Source organism: Kryptolebias marmoratus, linkage group LG13, assembly GCF_001649575.2.
Source record: "Kryptolebias marmoratus isolate JLee-2015 linkage group LG13, ASM164957v2, whole genome shotgun sequence".
NCBI classification, from domain to species: Eukaryota; Metazoa; Chordata; class Actinopteri; order Cyprinodontiformes; family Rivulidae; genus Kryptolebias; species Kryptolebias marmoratus.
Window position 1 is genome coordinate 23,461,619 of NC_051442.1, and position 13,023 is coordinate 23,474,641.

The 13,023-nt window shown below is 41.3% G+C and overlaps 1 protein-coding gene across 2 annotated transcripts in view; it reads left to right on the forward strand.

Moving 5' to 3' along the window:
• Positions 1-4,505: 4,505 nt before the first annotated feature.
• sptbn4a (spectrin, beta, non-erythrocytic 4a) overlaps positions 4,506-13,023 on the forward strand; it is a 78,353-nt gene continuing 69,835 nt past the window's right edge. The window contains exons 1-2 of one of the 2 annotated variants that reach the window (XM_037979121.1): positions 4,506-5,173; positions 5,388-5,542. In XM_037979121.1, the coding sequence (XP_037835049.1) occupies positions 5,420-5,542 (123 nt within the window). In that variant the 5' untranslated portion in view covers positions 4,506-5,173; positions 5,388-5,419. Of the gene's footprint in view, positions 5,543-13,023 lie in introns of both variants that reach the window. The other variant, XM_017439893.3, reaches the window with a different exon arrangement.

The following is a 13,023-nucleotide window of genomic DNA, read 5'->3' on the forward strand; positions in this document are numbered from 1 at the left end:
TTTTTTTTTTTTTTTTTAATTTTTTGAAATACATATGGATTGAGATGTATTTTTTATTTTTTAGTATGTCAAAAAAACGTGTTAGGTTGTTTTTTTTTGTATTAAATGAAATGAATGAATAAAAAAAAAATGAAAAAAAAAATGTGTGTGTGTTTACATCTGAGGTGAGAAACACAAGGAGGGGGTACAAAAAAAAAGAATGTCTCTTTACTGTCTGCAACTCAGCTCCCTTCGTTTATGTTAAAGAGCCATTAAATAGATTCAGATCATTCACGAATGTCACATCTCTAGTAAGACACCAAGGACCAAGGACACCCTGAACAGGTCACAAATCCATCACAGGACCACACAGAAACAAATGAGACAACCAACCATTCACACTCTCAGTAACAGCTAGGGGCAATCTTAAGTTGTCAGTTAATACAACAGGCATGCTTTTGGTCTGCAGGAGGAAACTTGATTAGCTGGAGTAAACCCACACATACATGAGGCAAACATGTAAACTTCACACAGAAAGGCCAAGATACGACCCTGTGACCTCCTCTCTGGAAGGTGACAACTCTAACCACTGCGTTGCTGTTCTCCTGGGATTGATCATATTTACCATTTTTAGCTTCTCTCTGCTGGCTCTCTGTAAAATTCTGAACAGAATTTAAAATCTTACTTCCAACATATGAAGCTCTCAACAACCAAGCTCCATTTTATAATAAAGACCTCATTGTTCCGTATTTTCTTAACAGAACTTTGCACTCTCAGACTGCAGGTTTACTCGTGGTTCCTTGAGTTTCTAAAAGTAGAACAGGAGGTAGAGTTTCCAGTTCTCAGGCTCCTCTCTTGTGGAACCAACTTCCAGTTTCTGTTCATGAGGCTGACACCCTGTCTACTTTTAAGACTCGGCTTAGGACTTTACTTTTTGATAAATCCTATAGTTAGAGTTGCCTTGGGTTTCCTGAGCTCTGTTTGTCCTCCAGCAGTCTAAGCTTATAGCAGAATAACTAAGGGATAGATTTACCTCCGCAGAGGTGTAAAAGTTAGAATGGTTTGATTAAAAAAAAATGACACTACAACACCACCATGATTAAAAAAATCAAAAAAGAATTCCTGATCTGGTTATCCAGAATGCTTACATATATAAGAGTATTTGAAAGTTTGCTACAGTGAGGTAACAAATAAAGCTACAGACATCCATCTAACACTAAATTGTAGGTGAAACTCTGAAATTTGGTAGAGTGCTCACAGATTTGGTGTAGCTTCTGCCATTACAGAACTACATCCAGACGAATCCCGTTACAGAACAATATCTGCAAGAATCTATCATTAAGGCAAAATCTTTTCTTTTCAATAACATTTGAGCTGTTATCGATGCAAAGGTGAATCTGTGGACCAGCGTTAGGTTTTCATGGTCAGGAAGTACAACTATTAGAGTGCAATGATAATGGGAATAAGTGTTTTAATGAATGTGGAAATTTGGGATTCTGTAGTATGAAATCTTCAGTGCCGTCAGTGACTCTAAGACCTTGTTTGTTTGTCTGTTAGCAAGATTACTCAAAAACTAATAACATTTTCAGAAAATGTTGGGGTTGTCACAAACAACAAGTGATAGCAAGATTACTCAAAAACTAATAACATTTTCAGAAAATGTTGGGGTTGTCACAAACAACAAGTGATTAAATTTTGGTGGTGATATGGATCCTACCATTTCTTAATGACCATGTGGCCTTGGCGGACATTTGTGCTCTCTGAGTTTCAATTGTTTCATTATCATGTTCTGTAACTTTGTCTGTAATTTTGTTCTTGTGTTGTAATGCGCTTTGAGTCGCATTGTGCTGAAAAGTGCTATATAAATAAATGTACTTACCTACCTACCTGAGTGCTTCAGGTTTACCCTATATGTTTGTATTTGCAATAATACTGACATTAACTTTTTTTCTGTTTCCCATAGAAACTACCGCTTGTCAGGATTCAAGACTTTCTCGGTGAGCAGTTCGGGGTCAGACAGACACGGGAGACCAAAGTTACGAGAAGTGAATTTATTTACAGTGACCTAATCATGTAAGAATGATTGGGAGCCAGGACCTGAAAGCAGAGAACGTAGTGAGACGGACGTTCCTCCAGAGGTTGACAGGTAAGTATTAACGTTTGTGCATTTTCAGGTGAAAGGTCCTTACGGTGAGAGAGGCAGCACACAGCACGGAGGTAGGATAAAGAGATGAGTACTTCCTGGTAATTGGATTTGCAGTTTTCTCCAGGGGCAACAGGTAGGTTCCTTTCCAGGCAGGCAGACAGGTTCAGGCAGAGCAGGTAGGTCGTTTTAGCTTCACAGCGGGTTCTCCAACAAATCAGACCAGACTGGATCTTCAACAGGTAGGTAATCCTGAGAAAGTGCACAACACAAATAGAATACTTAAAAGAGTCTTCACAGACACAAGAAGTTTTACAAAGGCTTGGCACTTTACCACGAAGGCAAAAACAATGCTCCAGCGCTGGTCTGGTTCCCACTGCAGCCTTAAGTACACAGGTGCCTGACGAGCCTGATCCGCTGCAGGTGGAGAAGGTGTTGCCAATCAATGGCCAGGACGGCCCACCAGGAAGTAACAGCAAAAAATCCCAAATCATCACACCGCTGACCCAACAATTTTGTTTATCTGCATCTCTTTACTGTCCTTTCAAGCTTTCAAGATTGCGATAAAGTGAAGATTTGATGCAATATGCTGGCTTCCTTAGATAGACACTTTTTTACAAATTGGCATTCTGTAATATACTTACACAATATGATTAAATTGTTTTATAATTTATTTGAATCTAGATCTGTTTTAAATTTAGATTTGTGATTTATTTTTATGTTGTCTAGTGCCCTGAGATGACTTGCTGTGAATTAGCGCTAAATTAAAAACATCCTGAATTTTATTCAATTGAATTGTCAGGGCTACTTGTGCTTTCAATTGTGGCAGCAGTATTGTAAGATTAATAATTGTGTGTATTTGTTGGCTTTGTTGGCCATTTTTTCTTTTAGCTTTATGATTTTGATCGCCCTTCTGATGCCAGCTCCTGTTTTATGAGAACTCACACACATCCAGAGTTAGAAATCCTGGGTTGACTTACTGAGTTGATAGCCATCTTTGTGTTACCATTACGCACAACTCCTCATTGTTAAGGCAGGTTGAACAGGATCTCTTTAAGAAACCCTGGGTAATTTGAGCCCGTTTTGTAGTATAAAGGCCAGGCATGGAAGGTACAAGTGAACAGAGAAATAAGTAAAGTGTAGAAGTGTGCATTACTATTTTTGCTAACAAAATATAGAACCCATTATTTACTAATGTTGTCACAAAAAGACTGCTAAACTTTCACTCTAAGTGCTCATTAGATACATATGAAAATGTGTGTTACTTATTGCCTCTAATGAGGTCTGATTCATGTTTAACTGATGAGCCAATTCCCAAAACAAACATTGATGTTATTGGAGTGTTATGTTCAAACAATGTGTTGAAAATGGCAACTGTAAAAATGTAGATATTTAGAAATTCACAGAAAATATTAAATAAGGATATTAACATTTCTACAAACAAATTGGTGGGTTAGTATAAAACTAATTACTACTATGCTATGATGATGTTTATTTTTTAAAGTGGACATTTTTCAAAAAACAGCTTATTCAAAGCTGTGGAAAGTAGGGGTGTGGATGGTGCTGCAGCACTCATGATGGAGTACATACATACCCAAATACATAGTTAAAGAATTACTGGAAAAAATATTTAAAAAAGGAAAAAACAGATTTAATTAGTGCAACATATTGTTAAATTCTAGAAAAGTTTCAATATTAATAATTTGTGTAAATCTGGCATAAAAACTATTGGTATTGTTATATCTATGGGTAAAATTTTAAAAGTGTTTAAAAGTGGGCAGATTATAATAGGACATTGTTTGTCCAAAATAAACAGCATATTTTAATGTCCATATTCATGTAAGACAATGTGCGCTGCCAGTGTGCATATCTACATATGGGTGTTTAGGGTTATACAAATTCACAAACAGGCCCTCTGACTGAAACAAGTTTCCACGGCTTTAACTATACACATAAAAATATTTCTGCTGTAGCAAAAACACAGGCTCTCCTGTATGAATGTGAATCTGTCCGATACAGTTTGGGCTGTGTGTTCATGTGTCCTCTTTCCTTCTTATGTAGCTGTTTCACAAACCTCCCCCCTTTCTTTGCAAATTCTGATCCGGCTCTGAGTGCAGTCATTTCTAGTGCAGAGAAATGTCCCTGGTGACACTGAGGGATGACGCAGGCTCTCTCTTCCTCTCTGTTCCACTAACTCCCCACCCCACCCTCTCTCTTCTTCTACCTAACACCATATTTTCACTCTTTTGACTTGCTCTCTCCTCCGCTTCTGCCCCCACTTTGGTACTACCCTTTTCTCCATTTCCTCTCTGACTCCCTCTCTCCCCCTCTCCACTCAGTGCCTCCCCGTCTTCCCTCCTTCTCACTCCGCTCTGCCACTGCAGTGCTGATTGTGATTGAACACACACTCCCACTGGCACACACACATACTCATGCACACAGGAGCATAGCTGAGGAGTGAAGACTGCAGCAGCATGCAGCAACTGTGAGCTGAGCCATTCAGCGACTCGAGGAAGGGGAACTCAGGAGAGAAAACAGAGTGCCGTCTCAGACTAGCCTGCGTGTGCATCTTTGCAGAGGTGGAAGCAATGCAATTCAAGAGCGGATGGTTCATGCTATCGAGCCTCCACTGCACTGCCTCTGCATCCTGTTCACCCTGCTCCTCCCACTCCAACTCCTCTTCCTCCTCCTCTCGACAGTATCATTAGACAGGACTACAGATTGGCCGGGACTGGCAAGTGGTGGATAATCAGGATTTCTTCTGTGGCTATGCTACATCTAACCCCTCACTGATGGCTGGATTGGAACTGATATTTGGAACTAGAAAATAACCCCTAACCTGCAAGGAATCTTGGATGTGTTTGTAATTCTTTACCAGTGTTGTCACTGGCACGTTTCCTCTATTTTTTGCTGGTTGTTTTTGCCTTCTCTGAGATTGGCTAACAGGCACTGCAGCATCAGGACCGCAACATCCATGAAGCGGTAGAGCATGAGGACCCAGGGGCGACCCTAAGGAAGGGCTTGAGTACTTCCATTCCTACCACTGCTGAGGTGCTTATCTTAATTTTTTTTCTTTTTCTCTAGGAAAAGGGTGTCTGGTGGGGGGCTGGTGTGGGTGGTGACAGCACAGGAAACTAGGCCCCTGAAGAGCGAAGCGGGTGGCTCTTGCATAGAGGAGGCAGGCAGGACGTCCTGTGGGAAAGAGGGGAAGAAGGGCTGGCTTGAGCGTTGGCCTCCTGATGGTGGCTATTTTTGTCTCCCCTAGCTGAGCGATTGGGACAGCAGGTGGAGGAGAAGATGCTTATGGCCCGAGACACTGCGAGGGATGAGGCTCAGAAGCTGCACAGGAAGTGGCTGAAACACCAGGCCTTTATGACAGAGCTGGCCCGCAATAAAGAATGGTTGGCCAAGATAGAACAGGTGAGTGGAGGTGACCAGGAGCAGAGACAGAGAACACATGCTAAGGTAAGCATATGTCTGAGAAACAGAGTTGATCATTGAAAAGGTGAAATTAGGTGAGATGCCATCACTCAGCTTTCATTTCAGCTCAGGAACATCCTGTTACACTCTCAAGGTTATATTGACATAATATTGGTGTTATTTTCAGTTTCACATAGTTTATTTTCAGTTTGATCCTGCTGGTTCATGTTGATCTTTGTGCACTCAATTTTAACTAATCAGATAATAAGGGCTTCAGTGAATCATACAGAATACTTTCAAATTTTACAGCTTGAGGGCCAGAAAAAGGCGTTTACATATTGTAGAGTATCAGATACAGCAGACATGTAGTCTGTTTGCGTCATTAAAACATTCTCTGCTTGGCTGATTGGACCTGCATTGCCAGCTGACAGAGCAACATCCCATCCACACAGAATGCTTTCCATGCTGTTTGTCACAGTGTTGCTCAGAAGGCCTTTTCAAAATGTGAATTAGTCAAAGAGACTAAAAGATGTACAAATTAAAGGACTAGCATAACTTGAAGAAATGCATGTCACCTGCGACTTTTCATGCCAGAGTCTGCAATAATATCATCTTATGTTGAAAAATGGCAAAGTTGTTGCCTTTTTGGTCAAACCTTGAAAATAATTTTATTCAAGACTTAATATTTTAGGTCTGTAAAACTGACTGAATTACAACTATGTTTGTGTTTCTGAAGGTCAGTTGGCAGGGGCAGCCATCTTAAATCAAGTTGACTCCAGAAGTTAATGAGTTGTCAGTCTACATCCAGCGACTATTTCTTGAAAGTTTCATTAAAATTTGTATGGTGGTTCATGAAATGTTTTGGTAACAGACAGACATGGGCAAATACAATATTGTCTGCCTTTGCTTTTTGGCAGTGAGCAATAGCCACAGAGTATGCATAAACCATAGTTTTTTCATGCATTTTAAAAATATAAGAGTACCTATTACCTAATACAACAGAACTGTTAAATAAACTTGTGCATTGTTTGGGTGTTATTACTGGGAAACTTATTTAAATTGCAAAATTACACAACTTATGCGTGAAACTTTTTTTTAAGTAAAGCTGTTTAAAAGGCAAATTATTCACTGCCTTTAATTTAATCTCACCCTGTAGCAAGAAGGGCAACCAGTAAACTGACAATTACTGGGATAAGTGTGATTGTTATTAATGTTGATCTATTTAATACACGTTTTCTACACTGTCAAAATCTGTTGTACGAAGGGACTTTCGGGAAAAAAAATCTGGTGATGTTAGTCAAGCTTTAACCTATGTAAAATATGTTTACATCTCTAATAATATCTTGGGAATGTTTGTTGACATTATTTTGTTTTTAATCATTCATTTTTATTGAATGCATTAAGAAATTCATTGGACTGTATAGATTTTTGCACACAATAGTGGTAGTATAAGCTGGGTATTAAAATATTGATTAGATAGGAGGGAAACTAATTATAACTACACCCCTTTAACACAACTACTACTACAATATATTATCTAATGAATTGGTCAGGAGCCATCTTGGGTGACCTGCGTGAAATGTTTACATGTTGTATTTTAGAGTCTAGACCAGGCCTGATACTGCCTGTTTAAAAGTTTTTGTCCCCACCAAAGCTGCCAAAGTACCAAACTGATTAAAATTCTAAAACTATACATAGCAGAGCTACTGCTATATCTATAACCATTTTTGTGTTGGCTAATGTTGATGTTGCTGCCATCTTGAATTCACTTAACCAGTTGTAGAGGTACATCCAATGATTATTTTCTGAAGGTTTCATTAAAATTTGCCCAGTGGTTCATGAGATATTTTGCTAACACACAAGCAGGGTTGATTGCAGTCGTTAATGCCAAAGTTTTAAAACATGATCTTGCACAATGTGCAGCACTCAGAATGTGTTGTGAATGACTCTCAGCTACAACCACACAAAATGTCAACACAAAATCTGTACAACTGACAGAAATATAGCCACCTTTGTGTTTTCTAATGTCTTGAATTGGGTAGTTTATAAAAGGTAATCAGTTGTAGATGTACATTCAGTGATTATCTCCTGAAGGTTTCATTAAAATCCATCCAGCGGTTCAGGACAAATTTTGCTAACTGACATGCTGTTGATTCTAAAAAGTTAATGACAAACTTTAAAATAAAGATCTTCCACATTGTAATAGCGCTCAGAATATGTGTTGAGGAGTAGTCTTAGCTACTACCACACCAAATTTTAGGTCAAGCAATAACATTGACTAAGTTATAGCCATTTTGAATCAGGTTGATTCTAAAAGTGAACCAACTTTGTTATGTTTGGTAGCCAGGACGAGGTAGAAACTGAAATAGGCAAAGAACTCTTAACAGCGTTTATTCTGAACTCGCTCAGCAGTACAGTAACATCAGGTATTCCTTTCCTCCATCTTATCTCTTCTTCTCCTCTCTCTCTCAGTTTATCCTATTCTCGTACACCACCTAGTGGTAGACACAACATTCCCCCCTTACTTGAAAAGATTGCATGTACCCATTTAACATATGACTGAATATCCACCTCATTTAACGTTTTGTATGTCACAAGTATAACCTTAACTGTAATGAAAGCAGGTAATTACTTAAGTACACAAAACCAAACAAATATATTCAGCAACCCTGTACTTTATAACTAACACTTGAAGTTACTATGGAACAGAATTACCAAATGTAAAATAAAATCCAGGTATTTGAAACCAGTTTGTAACATGAGAACTAGTTCACCTGAACCCTAAACATGCAACACAATATTTATGTATTCATTTATTCCTTTTCTTTAACCTGGCTGAAAGTCCTTGAACCACACAGGTCTAGCAACAGTTCTAGCACTTTTCCTTTGAACCACAGGGTCATGCTTTTCTGGTTTTGTCATTTTACATGGAATACCTGCAGAATAGCGTGAAAGTCTGGCAGCATTCCATCTTTTATTGTCACTGAGTACATAAGTACTTCCTCCAATCTGTTTTTCAACAGACAGCGGTGGAGTAAATCTTGATGAGCCTTTGCGAACATGATCAGGTCTTCTTACCCTCACCATTTCTCCAGGTTTGAATGTTGGTGTCTTTGCACCACGGCGCTTGTCAGTGTACTGCTTAGACTTCTCTTGTTTCTGTTTCACTGTTTCTTGGGCTGTAGTGCATTTTCTGCTTTTCTCCAGACTTGGAAAGATGTCCACTTTTGTTTTCATCCTCCTGTTGTGCAGTAGTTCTGATGGAGATACTCCAGTTGTGTTATGTGGCGTTGCTCTGTAGTTTTGTAGGAAATCAGTCACTGTAGTTTTCCAGTCTTTCTGCATGTGTTCAGCAGTTAGAATTGTCTCCTTAAGAACTCTATTCCACCTTTCACCACACCATTGCACTGTGGATGGTACATGCTTGTATGCAGATGAGATATTCCCCTTTCTCTGAGAAACTCTGCAAAAGAGCTGGAAAGAAATGCGGCCCATTATCAGTGACTATGTAGTCAGGGTTCCCCTCTCTGCTAAAAAAAGAGCACAGAAAAGAAATACCAACATCAGTAGTTACAGTGTGAGAAAACGCCACTTCTGGCCATTTACTGTAATAGTCCACCAATGTTATAGCAAATCTACATGAAGAAACAGCAGTTTCAAAGGGACCCACAATATCCAGGGCCACTTTCTCCCACGGTCTGTTAGGCAGTTCAATGGGTTGGAGAGGAGCAATTTGAGCAGATTTATCATTCATTTGGCATATCGTACATGAAGAAATAACTGACTGAACCATTTTGTCCATCTGAGGCCACCAGTACAGGTCACGAAGTCTCTGTTTTGTGCGAACAACACCTTGATGTGTTTCATGAGCCAGATGAATGACAGTAGCATGTAAAGTAACAGGAACAATGTATCAATGTTCACCTCTCATGACCAGATCCTGAGATGCAGAAAGTTCATTCCTGATGTGGAAGTATGGTATTAAGACAGGGTCCACATCCTTCTTGCACTTTGGCCAGCCCTTCTCTATCTGTCCACGAAGAAGTGCGAGTTCATGGCATTGAGAGGAAGCAGAAGTGAACTCAGCTACAGACAGAGCTGACACAATGGACGCAACCATGTCAGGTTCATCTACAGGAGTAGAGTCCATAGGGAGTGACAACCGTGACAAACAGTCTGCAGCCTGGTTTTGTGATCCAGGCCTGTATTTCAAATCATAGGTGAAGCACAGTAAACGTGCAGACCAGCGTGCGACTCTCATTCCAGCACGCCCTATGCCTTTGGTGGCGAGTAGTGTTGTCAGTGCCTGATGATCAGTTCTTAGTATGAATCGTCGGCCCCAGACATAAGACCTCCATTTTTCAACAGCCCACACACAAGCAAGAGCCTCTTTTTCCACTGTAGAGTATTTCCGTTCTGTAGGGGTCAGAGTTCGAGATGCAAATGCAACAGTTCGTTCAGTATTATCTGGGTGTATTTGGGTCAACACACCACCCAGTCCGTAGTCTGAAGCATCTGTGGTGACAATGGTTGGGAGAGATGGGTCAAAAAGAGCCAGAACAGGACTGTTCAGTAAAAGCTTTCAGTTCCTTAAAACTTTGATCAGCCCCTCGAGTCCATATGAAACCAGAGTCAGCAGTTTCTCTTAGTACAGCCCGCATTGGTTCCACTACAGTGGCAAAATTGGGAAGGAACTTACTGTACCAGGAGATTAAACCCAGGAAGGAGCATAGAGATGGTAGATCATGTGGTGGTGGGGCATCACGGACAGCTGAACTGTGGTCTGGATCAGGAAGAATGCCATCTTTGGAAATGATGTGTCCAAGAAATCTGAGGCTGGACTCTCTAAATGCACATTTTTGCATGTTTAGTGTCAGACCTGCATCTGTAAGACGCTGGAGCACAGCATGCAGGCGTCTGTCATGTTCCTGTAGAGAAGATCCTGCAACAATTACATCATCCAAGTAATTGTGCACACCAGGTAAGCCTTTTAGCACAGTTTCCATCATTTTTTGGAATGCAGATGGAGCAGAGGCCAACCCGTAGGGGACACGGCAGTAACGGAAAAGTCCTTTGTGTGTAATAAAAGCCGTGAGGTCCCGACTTTCCTCATGTAGTAAAAGTTGGTGGTATGCAGATGCCAGATCTATGGTGGAGAAAACAGAGGCACCCCTGAGCTCACTTAAAAGCTCATCCATGTGGGGCAAAGGGTGACTGTCAGCAATAATAGCCTTATTAGGTTCTCTTAAGTCCACACATAGTCTTAGTCTGCCTTCTTTTCTTGTTGTTACCACAATAGGCGAAATCCAGGGAGAAGCATCAATGTGTTCGATAATGCTCCTTCAGGAGCAGATCTAGTTCCTCTGACACAGCTTCTCATACTGCAAATGGAAGACGTCGTAGTTTCTGCTGAACTGGGACTGCATCCTCACGTACTTTAACTTTGTGCACAAACCCAGCAACACAGCCAATAGAAGAAGAGTCTGTTTTTGTTAGCAACACAGGTGCAGCAGAAGAAGCATGTTCAGGAGGTGGGACATGGATTGAATGTCCCACAATGTCCACTTCAATGCTTTTATTAGGTCCATTCCGAGTAATGCAGATCCTCCTTGAACCACATACAAAGAAGCAGGAGCAGTATTGTTGTCAAGGGTAACTGTAGCTTCCAAACATCCTATTACAGGGATGTCCTCTTTCAAGTAAGTGACTAATTTCACACGGGGTGCAGTTAGATGACTCTCAGGAAAATGTCTGTTGTACAGAGTCTCTGGTATGATAGAAACTGATGATCCTGTATCAATCAGTAATTCACAGTCAGTAAACTCCCCTGACGCAGCTTTAATGTTCACTTTGCAAAGCAGTCTATCAGTACTGTTAGCGTCCTTTGCGGTCATCATGAGCACAACCACTTCAGGCATTACTTCTCTAACTTGTTTAGCTGAGCGGCAAACTTTAGAAAAATGTCCAGTCTTACCACAGCTGTTGCATTTTGCTGCGGCTGCAGGGCAATCTTGTGCATTCGCCAGGTGATTTGTCGATCCGCAGTGATAACAGGCTCGCGCTCTCTGCTGTGTCTGCTGCGCGGTGCGCATGTGGCTATTTTAAAAACGGCTTGCTGGTTTCTATCCTTGTGTTGAGTAAGTCCACGCTGGGCAACCGTGTGAACAGCAGTACCTCCACTGAGGAGTTTGGACGACTGAAGAGCACGTTCCACTTGACACACCAGCGTAATAGCGGTGTCCAACGTAAGTGAAGATTCCAATAAAAGTCTGTTTCTCACCTCCGGGGCATAAGCCTTCTCAATAAGCTGATCCCGTAGCATCTCATCTTCCATGGTTCCATAGTCACATGGTATAGCCAACTCACGTAAAGCAGCCATGTATTGGGGCACAGTCTCATCCGCCATTTGCATTCTCTGTCGGAATTAATGTCTTGCAACAACATCGTTCACCTTCGGTGCAAACTGTAGTTCCAACGCCGTCATTTCCTCATTATATGAAGTGCCGACATTAGGCAAGGTAAATAAACATTGTCCCTCGAAGCCAAGTGCATGAATTAGTAGAGCACGGCGTCTAGCGTCAGACCAGGAATTTCCAGTAGCATGAATAGCCGTTAAGTAGTTCTCGAACATCTTCTGCCGTAGGTTCTCCACTGCAGGGCAAGAACGGTGCAGGCATGGGTACAGATGCCATCGTCGCCAATTGTTATGTTTGGTAGCCAGGACGAGGTAGAAACTGAAATAGGCAAAGAACTCTTAACAGCGTTTATTCTGAACTCGCTCAGCAGTACAGTAACATCAGGTATTCCTTTCCTCCATCTTATCTCTTCTTCTTTCTCTCTCAGTTTATCCTATTCTCGTACACCACCTAGTGGTAGACACAACAAATTTGTATTTTTGGCTCTCAAATCCACAGTATTTTTTATATATGGCTTACCTGCCAGGGAAGTTGAATAGCCCTGGTATAGACCAACCTTGACTTTAATACACAATAAATAATTGCTTGTTGGGTGAGTAGCTATAATGCATTTATTGGAAGGCAAGTGTCCTAAGGGTTTTTTGTTTTATATATTTGGTTGCTTGGCTGGTTTGGCAGAAAACTGTGTGCTTCCCTGTAATATTGTCAGGAGGGTGAAAATGACTCAGCTCTCTCTTCACCACGACAGATCAGTACAGCGCCTGCTTCACTGCAGACGCTGCACCAATCCGCCTGTCGATCTCCCGCTCCATTTTTCCCTCATTCGTGAACAAGACCCCGAGATACTTAAACTCCTCCACTTGGGGCAGGACATCCTCCCCGACCCGGAGAATGCACTCTACCCTTTCCCGGCTCAAGACCATGGCCTCGGATTTGGAGGCACTGATCCTCATCCCGGCTGTTTCACACTCGGCTGCGAACCGCTCCAGTGAGAGCTGTGGATCACGGTCTAATGAAGCCAATAGGACCACATCATCTGCAAAAAGCAGAGATGCGATCCTAAGG